Source organism: Lentinula edodes, assembly GCF_021015755.1.
Source record: "Lentinula edodes strain Le(Bin) 0899 ss11 chromosome Unknown C8R40scaffold_108, whole genome shotgun sequence".
In the NCBI taxonomy this organism is placed as follows: Eukaryota; Fungi; Basidiomycota; class Agaricomycetes; order Agaricales; family Omphalotaceae; genus Lentinula; species Lentinula edodes.
In genome coordinates this window covers 1-22,786 of record NW_025764414.1, presented here as the reverse complement: position 1 = coordinate 22,786, position 22,786 = coordinate 1, and the positions used below count along the sequence as shown (strand labels likewise).

Genomic DNA, 22,786 nt, shown 5'->3' with positions numbered 1-22,786 from the left:
AAGTGACCATGAACCGAGGATTGACTCGAAATGACTTTCTAGAACTCAGGAATTATCAAATACTCCTTCTAGAACAAGATCATGCATTAATCTAAAGGACTGCGATTTAGTCTAATAGACCAATCAAGTTGCAGGGTTGAGTAAAATGACTAGAAGAACGATCGAAAGACTGCGAGGCTCCGAAGACATATCAAATGAATGTCAAAGAGTCCTGACGTAGAAAACATTGAAGAATGCAATTAAATGAATACTATGCGTAACTCCCTTGATAGAGTATAGGCACAATGGGTGTCTGTTGAAAGAGAGAAGCAATTAGTTTAATCCAGATGAATCAGATTGATAGGATTAGAATCGAGGAGAGCTGATTTGCCTCCGGACGAGATGACAAACGATCGAAGTAAGTGTTGAACCGCAATGACAGTTGAACACCATTCGAGTCATTCTCTAAAAACAATTAAATTAAATGAATATTGAAGTACCTACCTATGTTTGGAGGTATACTAGAATCTTGGAACCAATATGGACCAAATAAGGACATGTAGATTCGAATTCAATGGTATCTGACTGAGTGTAGAAGTTTCCTTGCGGTTCCGAACATTTATTGTATTAAATTAATTGTACTATGCGACTCTATATTCTGTATGTATAAATAGCGATCCGATGTATCTGGAATACAAGTGATTTTGGGACGACGTTGCAGTGCTAATCCGTAAAAAGGAAAGACACACTCCCGCCAGACTGAAACCTCTTCGCTAGCAGCCATTCGGGCCCGGCACTTGTGAGTATAGGAACGTCGTGTTCTGCTCCTTGTGACTGCGAGAAGTATATCCAGTTGTTGGGTATTCTTCGAACTTAGGATCAGTCGTTGGTCTTAAGGGCAAATCACGCTGTGTGGTTGTGCCAGCACATAGTTCTAGCCCTCCGAGGGGTCTGTGTGTTTCGGTTTTAATTTACTTTGATTCCAACCCCCAATTCTTGATATACCCAAATCAATACAAACCAAAGCACAAATCGTGCTGAATCTACCTTGATCAAAGGCATATATCGAATCCTTAGAACGATTCAAATTGATTAATCAAAGCTTCGTACTTAGCTCTCAAAGCTTTGCGGAACCTTTGCCAACGCTACCCCTTGCTATTAAATAAATTTGATAGCAGTGAACTCGCATATTGTGTATTAGATTGGTTGGTTGGAGTGCCCATTAGATTCCTTCCTTTCTCTTTCACACAAAAACGAGGCAAGCTCGTTAGCGGCAGCCAATAGTCTCCTCCTTTCAACCACCTCCTCCACTTGACGCCTCGCCCTAAGGGCCCGCTCGCGCGCCTCCTTCGCTGCCTTCTCCCTGGCTGCAGCTGCTTCCTCAGCTTTTCGTTTCGCCGCCTTCGCCGCTTTTCGCTCCTGCACACGTCGTACCCGCTCCCGAGCCCTCTGCATGATGGCGTCGACATCGTCGTCTTCTTGGTCGTCGTCCTCGTCATCGACAGGGTCAATGGGCGACGGGGGTACGGGGCGCGAATGGGAAGGGCCGGCGTTGGGAGAAGTGGCGGTCGTGGTAGTGGTGACGGTTCGGCTGGCGGACATGGTGGACTTGGAAGTGTTGGAAACTTGGGTCTTACTGGCGAAACTCGGGGCCTTTTATACAGCAAAATTGCGCACGGACCAGCGAAAAATTTCCTTCGAATTGTACTTGGTGTACGGTGAACCGAAAATTTTCACTGATGACTAACGCCAATTCCCGGTACTACCGGCTTTTGAAAATTTTCCTGCTGACTGATGGGCCAAATTCCCGATCCTGACGGCCATTAAAATTTTTCTTTGGTGACTAACCAACTCCCGGTATTAATGGCTTTCGAGGGCTCAAGCCTAAGAGGGGGATACTGTCAAGTCCATGCCGCCGCTCGGGATTCCGAAGATCCATTCCTTATTGTAATCTCTTCCTATTGTTCTTTCTCGCTACACATATCCTTTCGTTCTAGTCTCTCATTATTGTCTTTTACTCTTTCGTTCTAGTCTCTCCTTATTGTCTTTTACTCTACCCTGCAGGTACTACTTGTATAGCTCCTAGTAGTTAGTCTGGCGCTCCGCACCGATGCGCCGTTCCGTAGATATAAATACTGCCTGTACGCTACTGTAGTTCCTCAGTTTAATTATCGACTTAGATCAACTTAGATCTCCCTTCCCAACTTAACCCTTCTCTAAGTCTTCAGGCTCAATGCCTCGAAGTACGTTCCCCTCGACCTTAGGACTTGAACGTCCTCTGGTTCGCTCCTCGTCATCGGCGATACCGCCGCTCCGACCTGGCTGCTACTTAGCTCCTCTCTCTCTACTCTCGCTCTCCGGGGACTAACGGCATAACGGCGGTGTTGTTAATAACTTCACTACTGTCCCACTCGTCTTCCGCACTTAGACACCTTGTAGCTTTGGCACGGTTACACAGTGTACATGATCTTAACATCCGGGTCGAGAATATCAGGGACGAACCATTCTTTGGCTGACCCACTGAGATAGGAAAGGGTGTAATTCACCTTCTGTTGGTCGGTGAAATACTTTGCACGGTCATTAAAGACCAGGGCGAGATTGACGAAGAACGTCTTGAGTTTTCGGGGATCCGAACCGTCGAATACCTCTGGCTCCTTGACCTTGCTCTTGGATTCAGAGCTGTCAGAGGGACGGCCGAGAGCGGCGAGGACGGTACCGAGGGTTTCAATGGAACCCTTGAATCCCGAGAGAAGTTCCAACATAGCTCGTTGCTCGTTGGGGATGTCAGGAGAGATAGGAGAGCGGGGTCCACCAGGTCCACCAGGACCACCGGGACCACCGGGACCACCAGGTCCACCAGGTCCACTGGGGTCACCAGGCTCACCACGCGGTAAACCGCCGGAGTCGTCATCCAGATCGTCATGATTGTTATCGGCGCCCGGATCGTCGGGGTCGACAGGAGGGTCTTGATCATCGTGATCACCAGTGTCCAAATCGAAGTGAGGAGGTGGGTCACGAGGAGATTCAGAAGCAGCGCGACGTTGGGGTTGTTTCCCCGTACGGCGGGCTATGGCTTGGAGGATTGGAGAATCAATTCGAGTAGTAGACCGGCCCCGAGCCGGAGCGACCACGGGGGGTTGTCCACGGCAAGGGGTCAGGACTTGGACAGGTTGTCCGTCACCGGTGTACAAGGTGCTGTACTCAAATTGTTGTTCTTCTTCCATGGCTTCAGGAAGAGTCGATATAGTAGGGACTGTAGCTGGACCGAAACCGCGATTACGGCGACGTGGTCGACCAATGGCAGAGATAGATTCGGAGAAAGGGGCAAATGATTGGGCTGTAGTGAAGAAAGTATTTTCTTCGGAGTTAGCTCTAGATTGAGCTCGAGTTTTCGGAGGCATAAAAAATGATATGTCAGTACGACGTTAACGGATTGAGTTTAATTATACTGTTAAGATCATGTACACCGTGTAACCGTGCCAAAGCTACAAGGTGTCTAAGTGCGGAAGACGAATGGGACAGTAGTGAAGTTATTAACAACACCGCCGTTACGCCGTTAGTCCCCAGAGAGCGAGAGTAGAGAGAGAGGAGCTAAGTAGCAGCCAGGTCGGAGCGGCGGTATCGCCGATGACGAGGAGCGGACCAGAGAACATTCAAGTCCTAAGGTCGAGGGGAACGTACTTCAAGGCATTGAGCCTGAAGACTTAGAGAAGAGTTAAGTTGAGAAGGGAGATCTAAGTTGATAATTAAACTGAGGAACTACAGTAGCGTACAGGCAGTATTTATATCTACGGAACGGCGCAGCGGTGCGGAGCGCCAGACTAACTACTAGGAGCTATACGAGTAGTACCTGCAGGGTAGAGTAAAAGACAATAAGGAGGAACTAGAACGAAAGGGTATGTGTAGCGAGAAAGAACAATAAGAGAGAGATTACAATAAAAGGTAGATCTTCGGAGTACCGAGCGGCGGAATGGAGGCCCGAGGCATGGACTTGACAAAGTGTAGATATCTAGGTAGGTTACTAGGTAGACTACCATACTGTACCCGATGTATCCTACGTACCCTACGTAGGAACATTAGGAGCATTATCCCATCCACTACATCTCTATCCGGACAACCCACTCCCAAAAAACCCCCCCCTCCTCCCTTTCCCCCGATGAGGAGAGCAAGGAAAGGGACGACAAAGCGGGGGACCATGGCAGTGGCACACGTCCCTGTGGTACATTCAACAATAGTGGTGGTGCCAGGGGCGGTGCAGATGGTGCAGAGGAAGAAGCAGATGGTGCAGGGTAAGGTGCAGAGGGTGCAGATGGTGCAGAGGAAGGGTAAGGAGGAAGTAGATGGGTTGATATCCTCCTCCTCTTCCTGACCTACTATTCCGTCTCTTTCGTGCTCATCTCCGTCCAAAAGAGGGGAAATTAAGGGAACGTGCTTTTGTGTAGTTGGAAGAATTGGAGAAGGAGAATGGGGATAGGCAATCCCCTCCCGGGGGATTTGGTGGATGTGGATAACCTCTCCCTCACCCTCTCCATCCCCATCCGTATCCGTATCCGGAAGAAGTTAGGAATCTACCTCCTCCTCCCTGGATGTACCAGGTACATCCCCCATACCCCTCAGAGGCGGATACTCAAACACCCTCGCAAAGAGGTCCCTGCGTTCTTTGATCCCTGTGCCTAGGCGCAGCCCTGTCTCCTCCCTTTCGCTTTCCCTTCCCGTCTCCGTCTCCCTTTCCTCTGCCGCCCTCCCCATCTCCCTCCTCGCCTCCGCCGCCCCAGTCCCTGTCCTATCGCTCCTCCCCTCCCGCCCAACCCCACCTCCCCTCGATGTCCTATCACTCCTTGCCTCCTCCGTCTCTCTCACCGAGGACAACAACAACAACAACGACAAAAACCCCTCTCACGTTATCTTCTCTACTTACCTCCGCGGATCCCTACGTCCAATCCGAAGCACAAGCTCCTCTCCTGTCCCAATACCCGCTCCAGCTGTTCCTTACATCACCACCTCGACCCCCTCCTCGCACCTCTCCACACTCCACCCCCTTTCCACCTCTCCCCAACCTCCCTCTACACCCACACCGACGCGCTCCAATAATAATGCTCGCGTTCCTACCACTACCACTAGCAATCCCTCGTCCATTGACTCTCGTACCCAAAGCCATGGACGAAACCGAAGATGCCTTCCTATCACGCGAGAATTAACCAGTGTGTATCTTCTTACTTCAATGTCACCCGTGACTAAATTTGTCGTGCTTCCTTCTGTATACAGTAATTGGACATTTCGTCATTTAAAGATGCTACTCGCCTGGGAGCAAAACCCTCGACCAATGCTCGCAATGTCACGCGCGCTTAGGATCCAAAGTCGATTTCGAGCTGTAGCCCTAGACTTGCTCCGAAAATGAACTACCCACCTCAAAGCTGGGTACGGCGTGTCCGGTTCCATTTTCAGAGAAATTCTTGGGCTATAATTGGACATTGCCTTTGGTCATTCCTCTTTGCAGTGATGTCATCACTCGAGCAGGGAATTTGCTGAAGTAATCACCGTCCAACTTTCTCTGCCTCTTTCTCTCCTTCTACTACCATAGCCGCGCCCTCCAGGATCACCTACAAAGCAAAGCGTTCCAACCGAGAGGTCCTACGGGAGCGCCTCCAGAACAATTCAGCTCTCAGAGATCACTTTGAGTCTAGTCGCGATGTTCACCACTACAAGAAGCTGACACGTCCAACTATCCATAATCATGAAAATGTCAAAGGTCATTATAGAGAATTTGCGGTGTACGTTCAAGAAATTTTTGAAGAAGGCAGGTCCGAGAAACAAGCCCAGCCTGCAGAAATTGTTATAGGAACACCCTTGCCTCCATTAGGTCCGTCTACATCTGATTGTATGCAGTCGTCTCACTCATGTTTTACAGAATATGTGAAGGACTTTGTCTGCTATTTAGCATCTGCCCTCCTTGGTAGAGATGCCTCCACGTTCATCCGTTTGGAAACCCTGAGGGGCTATATGTACACCTTCCTTGCACTTTGGCCTCGCTACGCAAATGTTCATCCAACTCCGGAAATGTGCTACCAAGTGCGCTCCTATCTGTTATCTGAGGAACTGCAGGCATTAGTGAAACTTTCAACCAAGGTTAGGACATTGAAGCACATCGAACCTCAATGTCTTCAAATCATCATGGAGACTCTTCATTCGGCCACAAATATCTTTCGCTCTAACCAAACTCGCCTGCAGATGGCATTCCTCATTCTCTTTTCTGCTGCTTCTGCTGCTCATCCTGGTTCTGTCATTGAATCAGCTTGTTATTGCGGTTCCAACGAGGCTCTCACCTGGGGTGACGTTGACTTTTATCTTATTCCTGATGATGAGGATCCGGCTCATCCCTCCCTTGTCGTCGACATTCAACTCAACCTTGTCAAGGGTTATCGCGACATGGACCACCGATATCAAAAACTGCTGTTCACTCTCGAACTTCGCAAGGAGCATCGTATGACATGTATTGTTCTGCCTCTTCTATGTCTCACATTCCATGATTCAGTCTTTGCTCATTTCCACTCTATCGAGAGTCTCCTTTGCCCCGAAAAACCACCCACCACACGAGTCAAGATTTTTCTTCGAAACGAAGTGCTAACTCTTCCTGTGTTGCGAAAGGAGGAAAAGGGAGGAGGTGGCAAGATATTGAAGACTGAGGCATTTGCCTATGATGGATTACTTCATTATCTGAAGTCACTTTCTATTGCTGCAGGATTCCTAGGTAGGTTCAACTGCTCTCTCTTTTGTGTGCTGGCATCTTATCACATTTAGAACCCCTTACTCCATATGACTTTCGTGCGTCTCAGGGAAACAAAGCAGATGTGGATCTTGGGGAAACTGTGAGAAAGACGTTAATGTTGCATGACCCAAACTCCAAAGTTTACTTTGCAAGTAGATCTATTTCGTCTCTTGATTAAAGACTGACGAAAATTATAGAATAAATACAAGTCGAAAACCATAACCGCTGACCTATCCGCTGTATCTAATCGTAGAGGTCAGGATGAAAATAGAATAACACTCTTTCGGGTAGGCATTGATTTTACGTTTGGTTGAAATCCCCTTCCCTGACGAAACCTTTAGACAGTTATCGCTGCCTCATCAGGTCAAGATACTAATGCACCTCAACATCTGTCTTTGGAGGAGAGGGCGAAACTATTGAATGAGCCGGAACTTGTCAAGCTACAAAACGAAAAGGATGAGGTATGAACTTTTACTTCGGATAGCTTACAATACTTGATCCAATCTACTCAAGCCACGAACAAGATTCACCAATTGCTAGCTGACGAGCAATCTGAAGAAGTCAAAAATCAAATCATTGAGTTGCGTCAAATTGCAGCCAAAGCCTCAAACACCTATTGTTTTATGTACTTGCGTGAATCAGATCTGCGTATCAAACAAGCTCGTCAAAAATTCTTCGATGAAGCTGCCGTCCGCCAAATGGTCAATCCGGTGCGTAATCCATAATACTAACATATAAACTCTATTCAAATTGTCTCTACATTAGACCGAGCCTGTGTTGGGCATGAGTGCTGGTGGCTTAGATGACAAGCAATATAGGATTGAATCTTCATTCGCAAGTCTGGTCAAGGATCTCGATAGTGGCGATCCTGTCACCGATTGTTGTACACTGGTCAATGTTTTTATCGCGCAGCCGGAACGGATAATCTGTCAAAAATTCTATCCCGGTGAAAGACCTGATGATGAAAACAGATGTCCTCATTGCTCAGAAGACCTCACGTACGAACTTCCATTGTCATCTATGTTCATTTATTGATGCATTAACAGTACCTTGAAAAAGACCAAACCTGGTGAACATGTTCACTCCTGCACCAGAAGGATTCTTTCCGAGAAGGCTACCGCTCAAATTGAAGCAAATTTTACCTCCCAAGAATGCAGATATGGAAAATGTCTCAAAAAGAGTGCTCAAATGATGGATTCCTCACAGTGTGATAACCATGATGACCTTGATGAGCTCACTATACACAAAAACAAACCCAAAAAACCAAAAAACCACAAAAATAACAAAAAACATACAACCAACAACACACTTGAGCAAGCATATAAAAAATACCCGATGACATGATAACTGCCCCAGAGAGGCTCGAACTCTCGACCTTCCGATTGATATGATGCGTATACCGTGCAATAACAGTCGGACGCTGTAACCAACTCAGCCATGGGGCAGATATCTTTTTGGGGGTGTGGGGAAAAGAGGAAAAGAGGAAAAGAGGGAGAGAGGGTGGGAAGAAGGGAAGGGCACGTGGGATGGTTGGTAATGAAAATGACGCGTACGGAGTGAAACTGAAGGAATCCGGATATAGGTACACGAACTTCTTCAGGCTTCTACTAGGGGTTCGAAGATACGTTCATCGATTCTACGACTACTTCCACTCTTAGCACCAGAAACCACGAAGTACAGAGTACATACCACAAACTCAAACACACACACCATCGCCAAACACATACCACGAACTACAAACCACTTCCACTTTCACACCACCAAGACTCAGACTCAGACACTCGCGTAATGGCATCCTCATTCGCAGCATACGCATCGCAGTTCCTCACCAACGCACGTGGCAATCCCAATACCAACACGGGGACGGAGACGGAGTCGGGTGTCGAGCCGTTGTTTTATTCGTTTACTACTTCAGAGGGATCTGATGCCGAGAATGAGGATGAGGAGAGAGGGATAGGGATAGGGATAGGGAGAGGGACTGGGACTGGGACTGGGAGAGGGACTGGGACTAGAAGAGGGGATGAATACGATTTCGACACGGACGATCCACATTTGGGGAGTGGGAGTGGGAGTGGGAGTGGGGTGTCTGGGTATGGGTATGGGTGGTTGGCGCATCAGGGGTACGAGGGTGGGGATCCGAGGGAGGAGGGTAACGATAACCAGGATAGGGAGAGTGAAAGTGGGAGTGAAGACGGGGACCTACCCTCTGGCCTAATCGCCTCCGGGCTTCGTATCCCCCCACGCACAAACGCCTTCGACTCGTTATCAGAATCACTACTTCCCCCAACTGAACCCACATCATTCAACCTCCCCTCTCCCCGTCGTCGTCGTCCTCGCAAGACCCAGGACGCAGTATGGACGTGGATCTGGGGAGTGTGTGTTTGTGTTTGTTATCTCAGTGCTTTGTTCTTCTCTTTCACAAGTAATACTAGGATTGGGAGTAGGGTCCTACTACCCACCCTCCCCCTTCTAATCCCACTAATCTTCCTCTCCGCCTTTGCTTCGTATCTGCACCTTGTGTTTCTCCGCTTATGGATGCGTCCAGTGATGTTCCTCAGCGCACTCGGAACTCCGCTTTTGTTGCTGGGATCTGGGGTGTGGGGGTTACTCGCCTCCTACTCTACCAGTGATTATATTCTGTCTCTCCGACTCCTCTCGCTCCTCCCTATTCTAATATGTATATACCTCCTCCACAGCCTGTACACGCTCTACATCGCCTTTCCACGCCTCGTCGCACAGGTTAACCATACACATGCTTTGCTCTCGCTTTCGACTTTTCTTCTTTTTGCATACCCCCACCCCTCCTTCCCCTCCCTCCTCCTCCCCCTCCTCAGCCCCCTCCTCCTCTTCTCCTTCCTCCTCCTCTCCATCCCCTTCGCCATCGTAATATCCACCGCACCAACACCCTGGACACTCTTCGCAGCAGCGGTGTGGGTGTGGACGTGGGGTGTGACTCGGGGAGTGTTGAGGGTCACCACCGCAGCGGTCGTGGGGGGGTGGTATTATGGGGTGCCGTGGGCACCACCCTTAACCTCGGATGTGGACTTGGAAGCGCACTTGGACTTGCATTTGGACTTGGACCCGGACCTGGACTTGAACCAATCCCCCCTCCCATCCCCCTCCTCTCCCCCCTCCCTCCTCCTCCTCTCCGCCCTCACACGCGCATCCCACTCCTCCCTCGGCTCCATCGTCGTCTCCGCCCTCCGCGAAACAACACTCTCCTCACTTTCCTTGGTCATCAGAGTCCTGTTACTCGGTGTTCCCGCGTTACTCTTTTCTTTGGTTTCTTTTTTCTGTATGGCTTTGGGTTCTTCGATACTGCCTTCCCCGGTTTCCCCTCTTTCTCCTCTTCGATTAGTCCGGCTTTCTCCTGTACTCCGAATCATTGGATTCCTTCGTGTACCGCTCTCCCCTCTAACCCAATTCCTCACCCGCCGCCTCACCAACCTCATCCACATCCCCCACACCTCCCCCTTCCCACAGATATACATCGCTCTCACCGGGGTGTCGTATCGCACTGCCACGCTTCGCACTGCGTCCCTGCGTGGTTCCGTTTCTTCCCTGCGTGGTTCTTCTCAACTTCACTTGAGCTCAGGAGAATCAGGAGGCCTAGGAGGGTTCGGAGGGTTCGGAGGGTTCGGAGGGTTCGGAGGGTCAGGAGAACCAGGAGGATCACGAGGCTCAAGAGGCTCAGGAGAATCACGAGGCTCAAGAGGACTAGGAGGTCTAAGAGGAGGGTTCGGAGGACCCTTAACCAGTTTCCCATCCCTCCTCTCCCCCCTCTCCCCACCCCTATCTCTCCCCCTCCCATTCGCGTTGATTACGTACTATTTCTTCGTTTCGCACTCTCCCGCTGGTACCCAACCTCCCACTTCCCTTTCCCTTTTCCCCTACACCCCCTTTGGTACCCAACCTCCCACTAATACCCCACCCCAAGCTGCACCACCTCCCCTCGGAGCACCACAGGCACTCAACACCCCACTCGCCCTCGCTCCCCTCGAAGCATGGCAAGCCTCCCTCCTCGCAGCCCTAACCACCGCCCTCGTGGGGATCTTCTGCGTCGGCGTGCTGCGCGACGTGGGGGATGCGCTGTGGGTTTGTTGGGTTGGGGATGTGGGGAGGGGGGAGATGGAGACGGGGGCGAGGAGGTTCCAGAGAACGGGGACGGAGGGGAGGGGGAGGGTGGAGGAGACGGGGACTGAGGCGGAGGGGAGGGAGGTAAGTGGGGTTGGGGGGTGGAGGCGAGGGGGGTGGATGGGAGGGAGGGGTTAGAATTGGGAACGGGGATCAAAGAACGCAGGGACCTCGTTGCGAGGGTGTTTGAGTATCTGCCTGCGAGGGGTACGAGGGGTACTCGAGATAGGAGGGATATGGGGGGTACTTCGAGTCCGAGGGAAGAAGGAGAAGGTGAGGGTGAGGTGGAGGGATCGGCGGAGGTAATCCACATCAACCAAATCCCCCGGGAGGGGATTGCCTATCCCCATCCCCATCCCCATCCCCATACCCCTTCTTCCCATCCTCCTTCTCCGACACCTCAGACACCTCAGAAGTATGTTCCTCTGAAACAGGGACGGGAGGCGGTTCCTCAGGTTCCTCCGAGTGCTCGTCTTGTTCTTTCGGACTCCCACGACCTCACAGACTCCCATGACCTCACAGACACAGACGACGCAGCAGCAGACGCAGAAGACGAGGATATCAACCCATTCCATCATTCTCCGAACCCATCTGCTTCTTCCTCCGCACCAGCGAAGGGACCTCTGCCGCGATCCGCTTCGTCGTCCCTTTCCTCGCTCTCCGATTCATCAGAGACGGAGTTGTTTCCTGGGAGTGGGTTGTTTGGATAGGGGGGTAGATGGGTAGATGGGTAGAGATGTAGTGGATAATGTTACTCACTACGTAGGATACATAGGGTACATACATACGGTACAGTATGCTACAGTATGGATGGGATTCTAGATATCTACACTTCAATAACATGGACATACGGATTCACGTACATAAACCTTCGATCAAATACGTCTTCAATCAAATACGTCTTCAATCAGAATCAGATAGAACAATACCTCGAAATACAACTTCAATAAAACCTCGGAATACAACTTCAATAAAACCTCGGAATAAAACCTCGAAATAAAACAGGACCCCCCCAAAATCCCGAGGAACCTGGATACCAAATTTTTCGAAGTTTTTGAAAATTTGTCCGTACAAAGACCTGAAATCGTGTCCGGATTTACCTCCGGGTGTAGTGAAAATTTTTTGTTTTTTGTCCGAACATTTGGTATCAAGGTCCATATATTAATAATTGATTTTTTTTCGTTTTCCTCAGCGGAATACAATGCTTTATGACAGTACCACTCTTCTACATCATTCTCCTTTGAATCCTTCTTCGACCGCTTCTCATACAATGCAATTGCCGTGAAAATATTGTCTCTACTCCCCTATAGGATCCATGGGAAAGAATGGGGAGAATGCATCAGGTGGGACCATAAGAAGCTTGGCACGAGCCATAAAAAGGCTGGGTAGGGGATCTGCGGGCCAGGTTTTGCCACAGTTAATCCATTCAGTAGGTCTGAAATTGTCTTCATCAAGGTATATAACTGAGCTATCCCAGCTGTCCATTGAGAAGAAACAGTTGATTTGAGAATAGATGTATGTACAAGAGATGGTAATTCTGTATAAAGCCTCAAATGCTCCTTTGCCCCCCGCCCGCTGCATACACATTTATACGTTGCAAAACCGCCGCGCGGTATAAACAAATCAGGACATACAAGCTCTCTCGGGCCGGTATAAAAGCGGTGTCCGAACAGGATCAACCTCGAAATATTTATTCGATTTGTCCGCACCAGGTATGAAAGTCAAATGAAAAAATCTGAAAAAATGTCCGTATTTGATGACACTACGGCGGACCCTATAATATTCACACGAAAAAGATTTCAATCCCAAGGAGTAAAATAGTTTATCTTTTCCAGTAAAATACCTACCCAAATAACAAACATGATTTCACACGGACCAGGAAAACGACAATATGATCTTTCTTGGCTCCAAATTTGCATGACATATGTAATTACAAAGAAAATATTTCCTACGCATTAAAAAAAATCTTTTTTGATCTTCAAATATTACTTGTTTCGGGTGAACAATTTGACAAATATTATCATCAATATTGCCTAAAATTGATATGATTAATTACGAGGTAAACATAATGTTATCTTTCACCATTGTCTCACAATTAAGGTTATCATTTGAGCTCAAGAAATAAAATGGACGCTCAATGGTCATGAATTGGGAGTGCATCGGGAAGTGGTCAGACACCGTGCGAGCACCCTAGTGGACCTTCATCGAGCATTCAGCACTATCGTGAGTCACTCCTTCTTCGGGCGTTGACCGTAACTTCAAATCTACCTGCAGCATTTACAGTGTGGTTGACATGTATGTACCTAGTCGAAATTGTAGCGATCAGTACAACTAGATAGCTTGTCAACATCACAATTAGTACATGCACATGAAATAGCATAAGCGATAACTCAGCGATGAATACATAGAACCGGAAGTTTGACTGCGCCTCTGGCTTGAACAGGTTGAGAGGTCCCCTTGAAGAGAAAATTGAAAACATTATCCAAGTAATAGCTAGAAAAAGAAACCCTTGAAATTCTCGAAACGCACCCGTTCGTAGGGCAGAATAAACTGGAACGTATATGGAACTTTCGAAATCTTGGTAACTACTTATCTTGACTGGCCGATAAAAAGGCACACTATCTCTCATTCAAGAATCAAGTAATCTTCCGCGAGGCGGAAGTTTTCGCACTTCAATACATACAAGAATTAAGGTCTATGGATACAAGTTCTTCCTCCTGATCGATTTGGTCGTAAGCTGATTGGAAGTTTGAACACACAAAATAAAACTTACCTTCAAGCAATCACTGCCCTCCGCAACGCTGGCCCCACAATCTTTCTCCGAATATCCACGCGATGACCAGCGAAAATAAACTTCTCGACGTGCACCCGGCAGCTGTTAAGATCATGTACACCGTGTAACCGTGCCAGAGCCACAAGGTGTCTAAGTGCGGAAGACGAGTGGGACAGTAGTGAAGTTATTAACAACACCGCCGTTACGCCGTTAGTCCCGGAGAGCGAGAGTAGAGAGAGAGAAGCTAAGTAGCAGCCAGGTTGGAGCGGCGGTATTGCCGGTGACGAGGAGCGAACCAGAGGACGTCTAAGTCCTAAGGTTATAATGGGGAGTACTCCAAGGCGTTGAGCCTGCAGACTTAGAGAAGAGTTAAGTTGAGAAGGGAGATCTAAGTTGATCTAAGTTGATAATTAAACTGAGGAACTACAGTAGCGTACAGGCAGTATTTATATCTACGGAACGGCGCATCGGTGCGGAGCGCCAGACTAACTACTAGGAGCTATACGAGTAGTACCTGTAGGGTAGAGTAGGAGAGACTAGAACGAAAGAGTAAAAGACAATAATGAGAGACTAGAACGAAAGGATATGTGTAGCGAGAAAGAACAATAGGAGTGAGATTACAATAAGGGGCAGATCTTTGGAGTACTGAGCGGCGTAATGGAGGCCCGCGGCATGGACTTGACAGCAGCCTAATTCGAATCGCGTCACAAATCGTAAGAAAAATACATACATTTCTTACACGAATGACAATATAGCTGAGGCCAATCGACACACTGAATCTCCAGGAGAATGTGGACAACAGATTCTAAGGAGCATGAAGAAATCAACAAGAGTGAAACAGAGGAAACTTACCCGCTCTACATCTGTTCGCAGTCGGTATCGGTTTGAACCAGATCCTATTCGCGCATGGACAGTTTCTGTCCCATCCCCGCTGACGACGCTTGAAGTTCTTCATCATTCCGATCTTAGACTCGTTGCCATTGTCGATGTAGACGTAAATCCAGCCAGGTCCATCTGAAGGTGAGATTGGTCGCGAAATTCGTTGGCGATAGAACGATTGGAGCTGGTGAACACGCTGACACGCCATTGTGTGAGGCTGAGGACGAAGCGCTGCAAAAGAGTTCTCGCAATCACTCGACAGACAAATGAGCACAAACACGATGTCATTATTCTGAGCAGCAGAAATTGGTGAATCCTTCAATCCGTAGTAGTCCTGCTTTTGACGTGAGATGTACAATAACATACATTGGCAGGAGCCTCCGGATTCGCTGGCAAATCTCTGGAAAGATCGTAGTTCGACGCTGTGCTTGAGGCAGACTTGCTTTTTGCGAGAAAGTCGAGCCAAAATTGAATGGAAGGTTCTTAATACTCACTCTGCCCATATCTGGCGACGTCTTGAACGATGGGCATGACTGTTGAGTAAGGGTGGCTAGTATTCCAGTTCGCCAGCGGTCGGCGGGGGGTCTGATAATAATGCCTCTTCTTAGGGAAAGTTCTCGGTTCAGGCTCATGTTCAGGTTGGTGATAGGAACTGCGAATCTGTAGATTTGGGAATGACAATTTCGTGAATGTTGGCTCCTGACTACAATGACTCATTACGGGAGGAACAATATTGACCTTACAATCTGATCATGACCATTGATCAGTATGGGCCATACATGATCATAGAAATCACAAACCTTACCTCGTAGCGCAATGCTGTACTATTGAGATGTTGTTCAATATGCAAAGAGACGTTGCCAAAGAAGCTAGCAACGAGCAGAGCTCTCGGACTCTGCTTTTAGATGTTGGTCTTCATCGGCCATTCACAGGAGTGAGGCACTTGAGTTTTCGCATACAGTATGCAAGTAAAATGCTTGAATATAGATCTTCCTATTTCAACAGGCTCGTAGAATGTCACGATGCTTGAAAGGTTGCCCCGAAGACGAAAGACCAAGGTTACACTGCCACAATGAAGCTGTGGAGGGGCTGGAGAGGGCAGTATGAAGCAGTGCGAGGGGCGAACCATACTTGCCTTTGCTTACGGAGGTGTCTACGAGAGATGAGAGAACGTAAAAACAATGTATGAAGGAGCAACAACTATTAGTGCCCGTGTCATTATGCCATCAAAAAAAATGAAAGCATTTCTGACCGATGCCCTATCATGCCATGATATCGATCCTGTCGGTTATCAATGCTATTGGGCGCCTATTCGTGCTCACTCTCGACACCACCGCCAGATCTCCTACACCTTCATCTTTTGTTGTGACCGACCCCCCCACCCTTTATATTACTTTAGTGTCTAGCTGGTAAGTTTATAACAGCTCAGACGCTCCGGGCATTAGATTCTCGCGTAGCGGTGTGTGCGTGGGGCTTTGCTCCAGGCAAAACTTCTCTGTATTGATACCAGCTGCTACATACATTATAGGATAATATAAGGTTATGTCCAAAGACACTCGATCAGCTTATCATGCTATTATGTATGTCAACCATCTGAAACTTGGGAGGTCATGAAACATTTTTGCAGACGTGGAAAGTCTTACCTCGTTCCATTCAAGTTCAAGTTCGAGGGTCAACTGCTTCCAAGGCCTTGACGATGCGCAACACTTGTGGGGAAGAAATCCAAAATTGATGTGAGCTTTACGGGATCCATCGAGCGGTCGCTTTCAACCTCATATGCACACAGGAATCCTCGCTGTCAAAAATCTTCAGTACTTATTCTACCTTTAATGATCTGATCCAACAGACACGATCCAAAACATTCACAACTCCTCCAGCTTCCGTTTCAAAACCCGAGACTACTATACAGATAGACTGTTCAGTGTTTGTGCAGATGGAAGGGTTTCTCAGGACAGTCAATGTTTTTGGGCGTATATGTGAAAATTTGATTCCGAGTTCCGAGACGTGGTATCCTCAGTAGATTATAGTTGTAATGTGATATGAAAATATACCTTCTAGCAGCGGAGGTTCCCCTTCAAATCCACCTGTACCAAACGCTGTTCACCAGCTTCCTGCAGGCTGAACATTACCTCCGTAGGTAGGACCTTGATTGCCTTGGGCTGCGGGATCATTACGTCGATGAAGATTTCTGAGTCTTCTCTGACCTCAGCGTTAACCAGCCAATGGCTATTGTTCATCGACTTCCAAAAACCTCTAGAAGACAAGAACACAACACCAGGAGGTTTTTATATGAGGATGCCGGCCATCAACATCCTCGAGATGGAGATATTTTGAATCGTTCGGATAAGCCAAGTATTGTCCATGGACGACGAATTTCTCTATGGTGTGTTGGATAAAGCAGCATTTGGAGCTTCCCATGATATCGTCCATTCAGTGTACGAGCTATGGCACGGAAATTTCAGGGAATCTTTATTCTCATGTTGGATGAGTGACTCGGATATTAAGATGGGCCGCGAAGGAGCCCAAAACCGAACAAGAATATTTCATAAGGGCGAGAATCCGGAAGTTGCCATTGAGGACTTCCCCAACATACTACCATACTATGAAGTAACCAGAGCGCTTATCTCTCCCCCTCCCATTCGCGTTGATTACATACTATTTCTTCGTTTCGCACTCTCCCACTGGTACCCAAGCCCTCGCACCCCTCAGCGCCCCACCTCCCACTGGAGCTCCACACACCCTCGCTCCCCTCGAAGCCTCCCTCCTCACAGCACTCACCACCGCCCTCGTGGGGATCTTCTGCGTCGGCGTGCTCCGCGACGTGGGGGATGCAGTGTGGGTTTGTTGGGTTGGGGATGTGGGGAGGGCGGCTGAGGGGAGGGGGGAGGAGAGGGGGGAGGAAAGGAGGGTGGAGATGGGGAGGAGGGGGGCAGAGACAGAGACGGGGAGGGAGACGGCGGAGATGGAGAGGGAGACGGGGAGCGATAGGACGGGGGAGGAAAGGAGGGAGGGGTTAGAATTGGGAACGGGGATCAAAGAATGCAGGGACCTCGTTGCAAGGGTGTTTGAGTATCTGCCTCCGAGGGGTACGAGGGATGTACCTGGTCCATCCAGGGAGGGGGAGGTGGATTCCTTACTTCCTCCCGATTCTCCTGGTTCTCCTGGTTCTCCTGGTTCCCCTGGTTCTCCTGGCTCTCCTAGTTCCCCCGATTCTCCTGGATCGACGGAGGTCATCCAGATCCACCAAATCCCCCAGGAAGGGATTGTCTATCCCCATCCCCATCCCCATCCTCCTTCTTCCCATCCTCCGACTACGCAAAAGCACGTTCCCTTAATATCCCCTCTTTTGGACGGAGATGAGCACGAAAGAGACGGAATAGTAGGTCAGGAGGAGGAGGATGAGGAGGATATCAACCCATTCCATCATTCTCCGAACCCATCTGCTTCTTCCTCCGCACCAGCGAAGGGACCTCTGCCGCGATCCGCTTCGTCGTCTCTTTCCTCGCTCTCTGATTCATCAGAGACGGAGTTGTTCCCCGGGAGTGGGTTGTTCGGATAAATGGGTAGATGGGTAGAGATGTAGTGGATAACGTTACTAGATGGGATACATAGGGTACAGTATGCTACAGTATGGATGGGATTCTAGATATCTACACTTCAACAACATGCAGATTCACATACATAAATCTTCGATCAAATACAACTTCAATAAAATACGTCTTCAATCAAATAAAACAATACCTCGAAATACAACTTCAATAAAACCTCGAAATACAACTTCAATAAAATAAACCTCGAAATAAAACCTCGAAATATATATATTTTTTCTTTCTTATCGTTTCAACGCTGAACAAAACGCAACACAATGCTGGAACTCCATTCCATTGAACGCAATGCAACTCAAATCAACGCAATGCTGAACTCAACGAGGTCCGAATTATACCAACCACAACTTTTAACAATACATGACGAAAATAGAGAGTACGAAGAAGTTGGACGAACCGTCGAAGATGGATAGAGAAGTGACAAAGATGGATAGAGAAGTGACGAAGATGGATAGAGATGGATAGAGATGGATAGAGATGGATGGTAGGTAGAGCGGTAGGTACTCTCTTCCCGTTTCGCCTTATATTCAGCGCTTGGACGGACCCCACTGGCATACATACATACATACATACATACTAATAACCCAGTAATAACCTCCGAGGTTTTTTCTCCTTCAACTTGTCAACAACGACGTACTCAGGCTCCGAGTCGCTCTCCTTGAGCAGGTCTGTCGGCGCCTTCCAAGGGAGCAACGTTGCACCTCCTGGAGTCCTGCTTGTATAGCTCTTGTATGTAGTAGAAGCTCTTTCTAGTGCAAGGGTCTCCCTTTGCATGATTCGATGAGAGTGAGAGTAATCGCCTTACGCACCACTGGCATTGTCAATCATCTCGACACTTGACAACGCCAAAGGCACAAACAGATCTAAAGCTCCAGATGAAATTCAAGATTCAAAGAATTGTTTTCAATACTTGTGTAAACAACCTATAACGCTGTAATTGTGTACAACCATTAGTGCGAGCAACTTTATAATTTTGCACAATGACTGGCAGCTCACCTGAATCACTCTGGTCTGGTAAGAAACACATTATCCACAATCCCAGGTAAGTCTGTTGAGCCCAAATTAGTATTCATCTGGCACGCCCCCGACTTTCCTTGGCCAAATAAGGGTGACTTTGCGCGTCCAGATCCATCGTGGCTAAAGGCAGATGTTATTGATGAGATCGTGACTGTAATCGGACAGGACAGAGCAGATCAGGGACCTGCGAAGGTGAAGAAGCTGCATGGAGAGGTTAGAAGTTGCGTCGTTGCATCAGAGGTGTATCTACTATCAGCTGAATTTGGGATGTCAAAGCAGTTCTATATTTTCCACTAAGTATGTACATCAATTGACAAACAACTGTTCTCCGTGAAGTGATATGCCCCCAAGTCCACCGGCAAGCATAGCGTCAAGGCCAGTCCACTTCTCAATGCAAAAATCCTTGATATTTCCATGAATACTTGCTTGGCGATGAGCATAAGCAGATGCACCCGGATCACCAGAAGCCTCACTGGCCCTGAGTTTCCACTTGTTCACCTCGTGTTCTAGAAATGCTCTCACTCATCGCATCTCCTCCTGGAGTAGTACACATTCTTCTTGCCAGCGCAATGCTCTAGCCCGGGCCTTGCACCAAGACACTTGTAAACCTGTTCAAGAAAAGTTGAGTAAACATGTTAGCTCGAGTTGAATGACAATGAGATAACACCAACACTCAGCCAGTGACAAATCATCTGTTTTGTCGATACCTGAGGTATTCCAAATCCATGAAGTCACGACATAGCCTTCCCCAAGCCGTAAAGTCTCTTCATTCCTGCGGGAGATAGCCCTGATATCGCTGTCACGAAGCTCCCGTAGGTCTGCTGACCAGCCTACTTTGCCCAACTTCTCTGCCAGTGTGGATAATACTGCGTAATGAATGCGGTACCGCGCAGCACATGCCTCAACCTTGTCGGTGAGCTTACTTACATTATTTGCTGACCGAGTTCCATCTCTTACACCATGGCCATACTGACGTTTCCAGTCAATAGACCAGTTGTGTTCGAGTAAGTGCTTACGCATCTGCTCTAGAGCATCGTGGGCTGCTGCATAACGGAGCCTCCATTCGAAGTCCAATAACACTAAATCACATGACGAGCCTAGGCGGAAGACCTGGGAGGGAAGTAAAAGGGGTAGGTCATACACAAAGTGGGTTTGACCAGAGGAGGCGAGTTGTTGCCGAAGGATTACAGTGATGGGCATATGGAGGGCCTGTAACTCAGCAAACACCTCAACTCTGCGGCGGAGGCTTGTTGACCGCTCGGTCGTTTTGGCACGAACTAAGTCAGTTGAGCCTTCAGTGACTGTCTTCATATCAAACTTAAGATGCCTTCTGGAGAAAGGTGAAGCTGAGTACAAGCATTAACCCATTATAGAGACAGCTTACAGTTGTTCTTCCAGCTCTAAACCCTGGCAGATCAGCTGATTGCGACTGATTCGAGCACTTACTGCCTGAGCTGCTGTGTCGTTTCCAATCAAGTCTGCATCTTCTTTGGCCAGCTCCAGTCGGGTGCGGTTCATCGTGTACTCTGTAAAATCACTCAGCCAAAGAAACGTGTATGTCACAGTAGGCAATGATATACTTCTGATAGTATGTTCATAAGCGTTAGGCATCCTCTTGTCTGGATCCGCCTCCCAGGCCAGTACCATTTGGCGCCATTGTTTCTTTGTGCTTTCCTATAATCCTTCTGAAGCAGCATGAAATGCACGAACCATTTCCTCTCGGACTGTAGCTGCTTCGACCGCTTTAGAGTGGAGGTGTGATGCTAACATATACAATAAACTCCAAACACAGAGTTTGAATGAGGGACAAAACACACCTAGTGAAATCATTTTACGCCAGTTAAAATCGCCAAAATGGTCATCGAGGGTATCACGTTGGCTTCCAGGACCCATCTTCTTCGTGCTCCCAGACAAGGAATTGGCGATAGCCCAGTTTCGTTCCACACCTTCCCCATCTGTACGTCCCACTCCTGGTGCATAGTTGTATGAAAAGCTCCAAATGCACGATTCCTTGTGAGCTGCCAGGTGAAACTTGGGAACAAGAAGTTGATAACGAGGAAACGGGGTTGGCGTTTTGAGCATGTCGGGATATGATCCAATCCGAGCATACAGTTTTTTTGAAAATTGACACATGATGTCGTATGAAGCCATGACAGGTAAATTGGGAAAGGATTGTATAGCAGATAGCAGGGAATAGTCCATAAGCAGATACCTGTATTGACAAATCAATCAGAAATTTTATTGAGAGCTCCAGATGAATTTACTCACTCTTCTCCGAGGCGTAAGTCAACACCAGAATTGGCATGAATTGTATCGTGACGTGCACAAGTAGCAAGAGCAAGACCAGTAGTTGAAAGATTATGATCTCCTCGCCTGTTCGCCAGTTTGATAGCATCATGGTTGCTACAATCCGATTTTTCGGCAGGCCAACATCCAGCAAAAGAAGCTAAATGATCCTGCAGAGTGGGATCATCCACGAAATATGCTCTTCCTTTATTGAACCCAGGATCACGAGCTTCAGAGGATACGTTGAAACGGGTGAGACGGAAATTTGCATCGAGGGCGAAGAAAACCTTGTACAACCATCTATGAATAGCTAAGTAAAATGAGTACAGGTTATACAGTATATATGCTCACATTTTCTCTCGATTGCTGGCCCAATCTCCAGGAATATTGATTCCAGGATGTGGACAGGCTGCACACTTGACTGCCAAGATGCCGGGTACATCCTGGTCCACGCCTTTATATCCAACACCGGCATGCTTCAACATTCGTAGATGTCGCCATTCACGAATCATTCGTAAAACCTCTCGAGAGCGAACCTGTACATTTCCAGTCAGTGGATAGACTTATAGATCAGATGATTACACGGGTTTACTGGAGGTGTTCTTGTGCCCGTGTTATCTGTCATCCATTCAATTGCAGAGTAGTACTCAGTAGCAGATACCTGGTGATCTGATAAGCACGCACTTTGAGTGGATACATGAGCTCCAAACCTTTGACATGAAACTCAATTTTTGGAAAAACTCAAGGAACGAGAAAGTTGCTACAGTTTGCGGGAGGTTCATTGTTGCGGGATAGAGACGTGCTCGAAGAAGCTGATATCGATCCTCGACTGCTAGATGGCATCTACAGAACCGCACAGATATTGTATGGATACGAGTAGTATCGATGACGGTGAATTTGTGATTTGAATATGCACCAAGACATGGACGGTCCGCGGTATGACCAAGATGGAAAACATGGCCCAAGTTGTACAAGCTTGTTTTCTTGAAGTAAGCTCCCGTCCAATTCTTATGTATGTGTCAGATAGAATTAAACTAAGTAAAAGATTGCTTTTATTGCCTTACCTCGATTCGGTGAAAGGGACTACATCCATGACGAGTCACAATGCATGCCTGACACCAGAGTAAACTATCGAAGCAATCCGTGCACCGATACCCAGTCCCATATTCATTCATCCAATCAGCCTGGCCACAAGCGCAGTTAATTTGATTCCTCACGCTCTCAAGGCCTTCATGTTGGAGAATTTCCTTGAGGTATCGAGGGATTTCCAGCCTCCACTCCGCTAGGTACTAAAGCAAATATCAATCAGATGCAGTTAGTGCAGCCAAATCAGAGAAGACATACATT

General features: G+C 48.0%; 3 protein-coding genes and 1 non-coding gene across 4 annotated transcripts; 2 read left to right on the top strand and 2 right to left on the bottom strand.

Annotated features, from left to right (window-relative positions):
• Positions 1 to 4,443: 4,443 nt before the first annotated feature.
• Positions 4,444 to 11,589, top strand: C8R40DRAFT_1178895 (uncharacterized protein; the record flags this gene model as incomplete). The annotated part of the gene is made up of 15 exons (XM_046232938.1): positions 4,444 to 4,538; positions 4,597 to 5,180; positions 5,561 to 5,839; positions 5,888 to 6,460; positions 6,512 to 6,727; positions 6,778 to 6,884; positions 6,943 to 7,032; positions 7,087 to 7,206; positions 7,270 to 7,455; positions 7,511 to 7,743; positions 7,792 to 7,822; positions 8,357 to 9,118; positions 9,190 to 9,371; positions 9,442 to 10,963; positions 11,011 to 11,589. 15 exons carry the CDS (start codon positions 4,444 to 4,446, stop codon positions 11,587 to 11,589), a joined length of 5,559 nt encoding a protein of 1,852 aa, XP_046078732.1.
• On the bottom strand, positions 8,093 to 8,190 carry C8R40DRAFT_t316. Its single transcript has one exon. It is a non-coding gene; the product is annotated as a tRNA-Asn (tRNA).
• Positions 11,590 to 16,892: 5,303 nt separating the features above from the next.
• On the top strand, positions 16,893 to 18,128 carry C8R40DRAFT_1182486 (uncharacterized protein; the record flags this gene model as incomplete). The annotated part of the gene is made up of 2 exons (XM_046232971.1): positions 16,893 to 17,215; positions 17,241 to 18,128. 2 exons carry the CDS (start codon positions 16,893 to 16,895, stop codon positions 18,088 to 18,090), a joined length of 1,173 nt encoding a protein of 390 aa, XP_046078731.1. The 3' UTR covers positions 18,091 to 18,128.
• A 1,547-nt stretch (positions 18,129 to 19,675) lies between these two features.
• C8R40DRAFT_1064372 (uncharacterized protein) lies at positions 19,676 to 22,695 on the bottom strand (the record flags this gene model as incomplete). Its single annotated transcript, XM_046225560.1, has 10 exons — positions 19,676 to 19,761; positions 19,825 to 20,483; positions 20,538 to 20,679; positions 20,734 to 20,815; positions 20,864 to 21,365; positions 21,422 to 21,739; positions 21,791 to 21,975; positions 22,032 to 22,100; positions 22,150 to 22,446; positions 22,504 to 22,695. Coding segments are annotated over 10 exons (2,532 nt in total), but the record flags the coding sequence as incomplete, so codon positions are not given.
• Between the last annotated feature and the right edge of the window lie 91 nt (positions 22,696 to 22,786).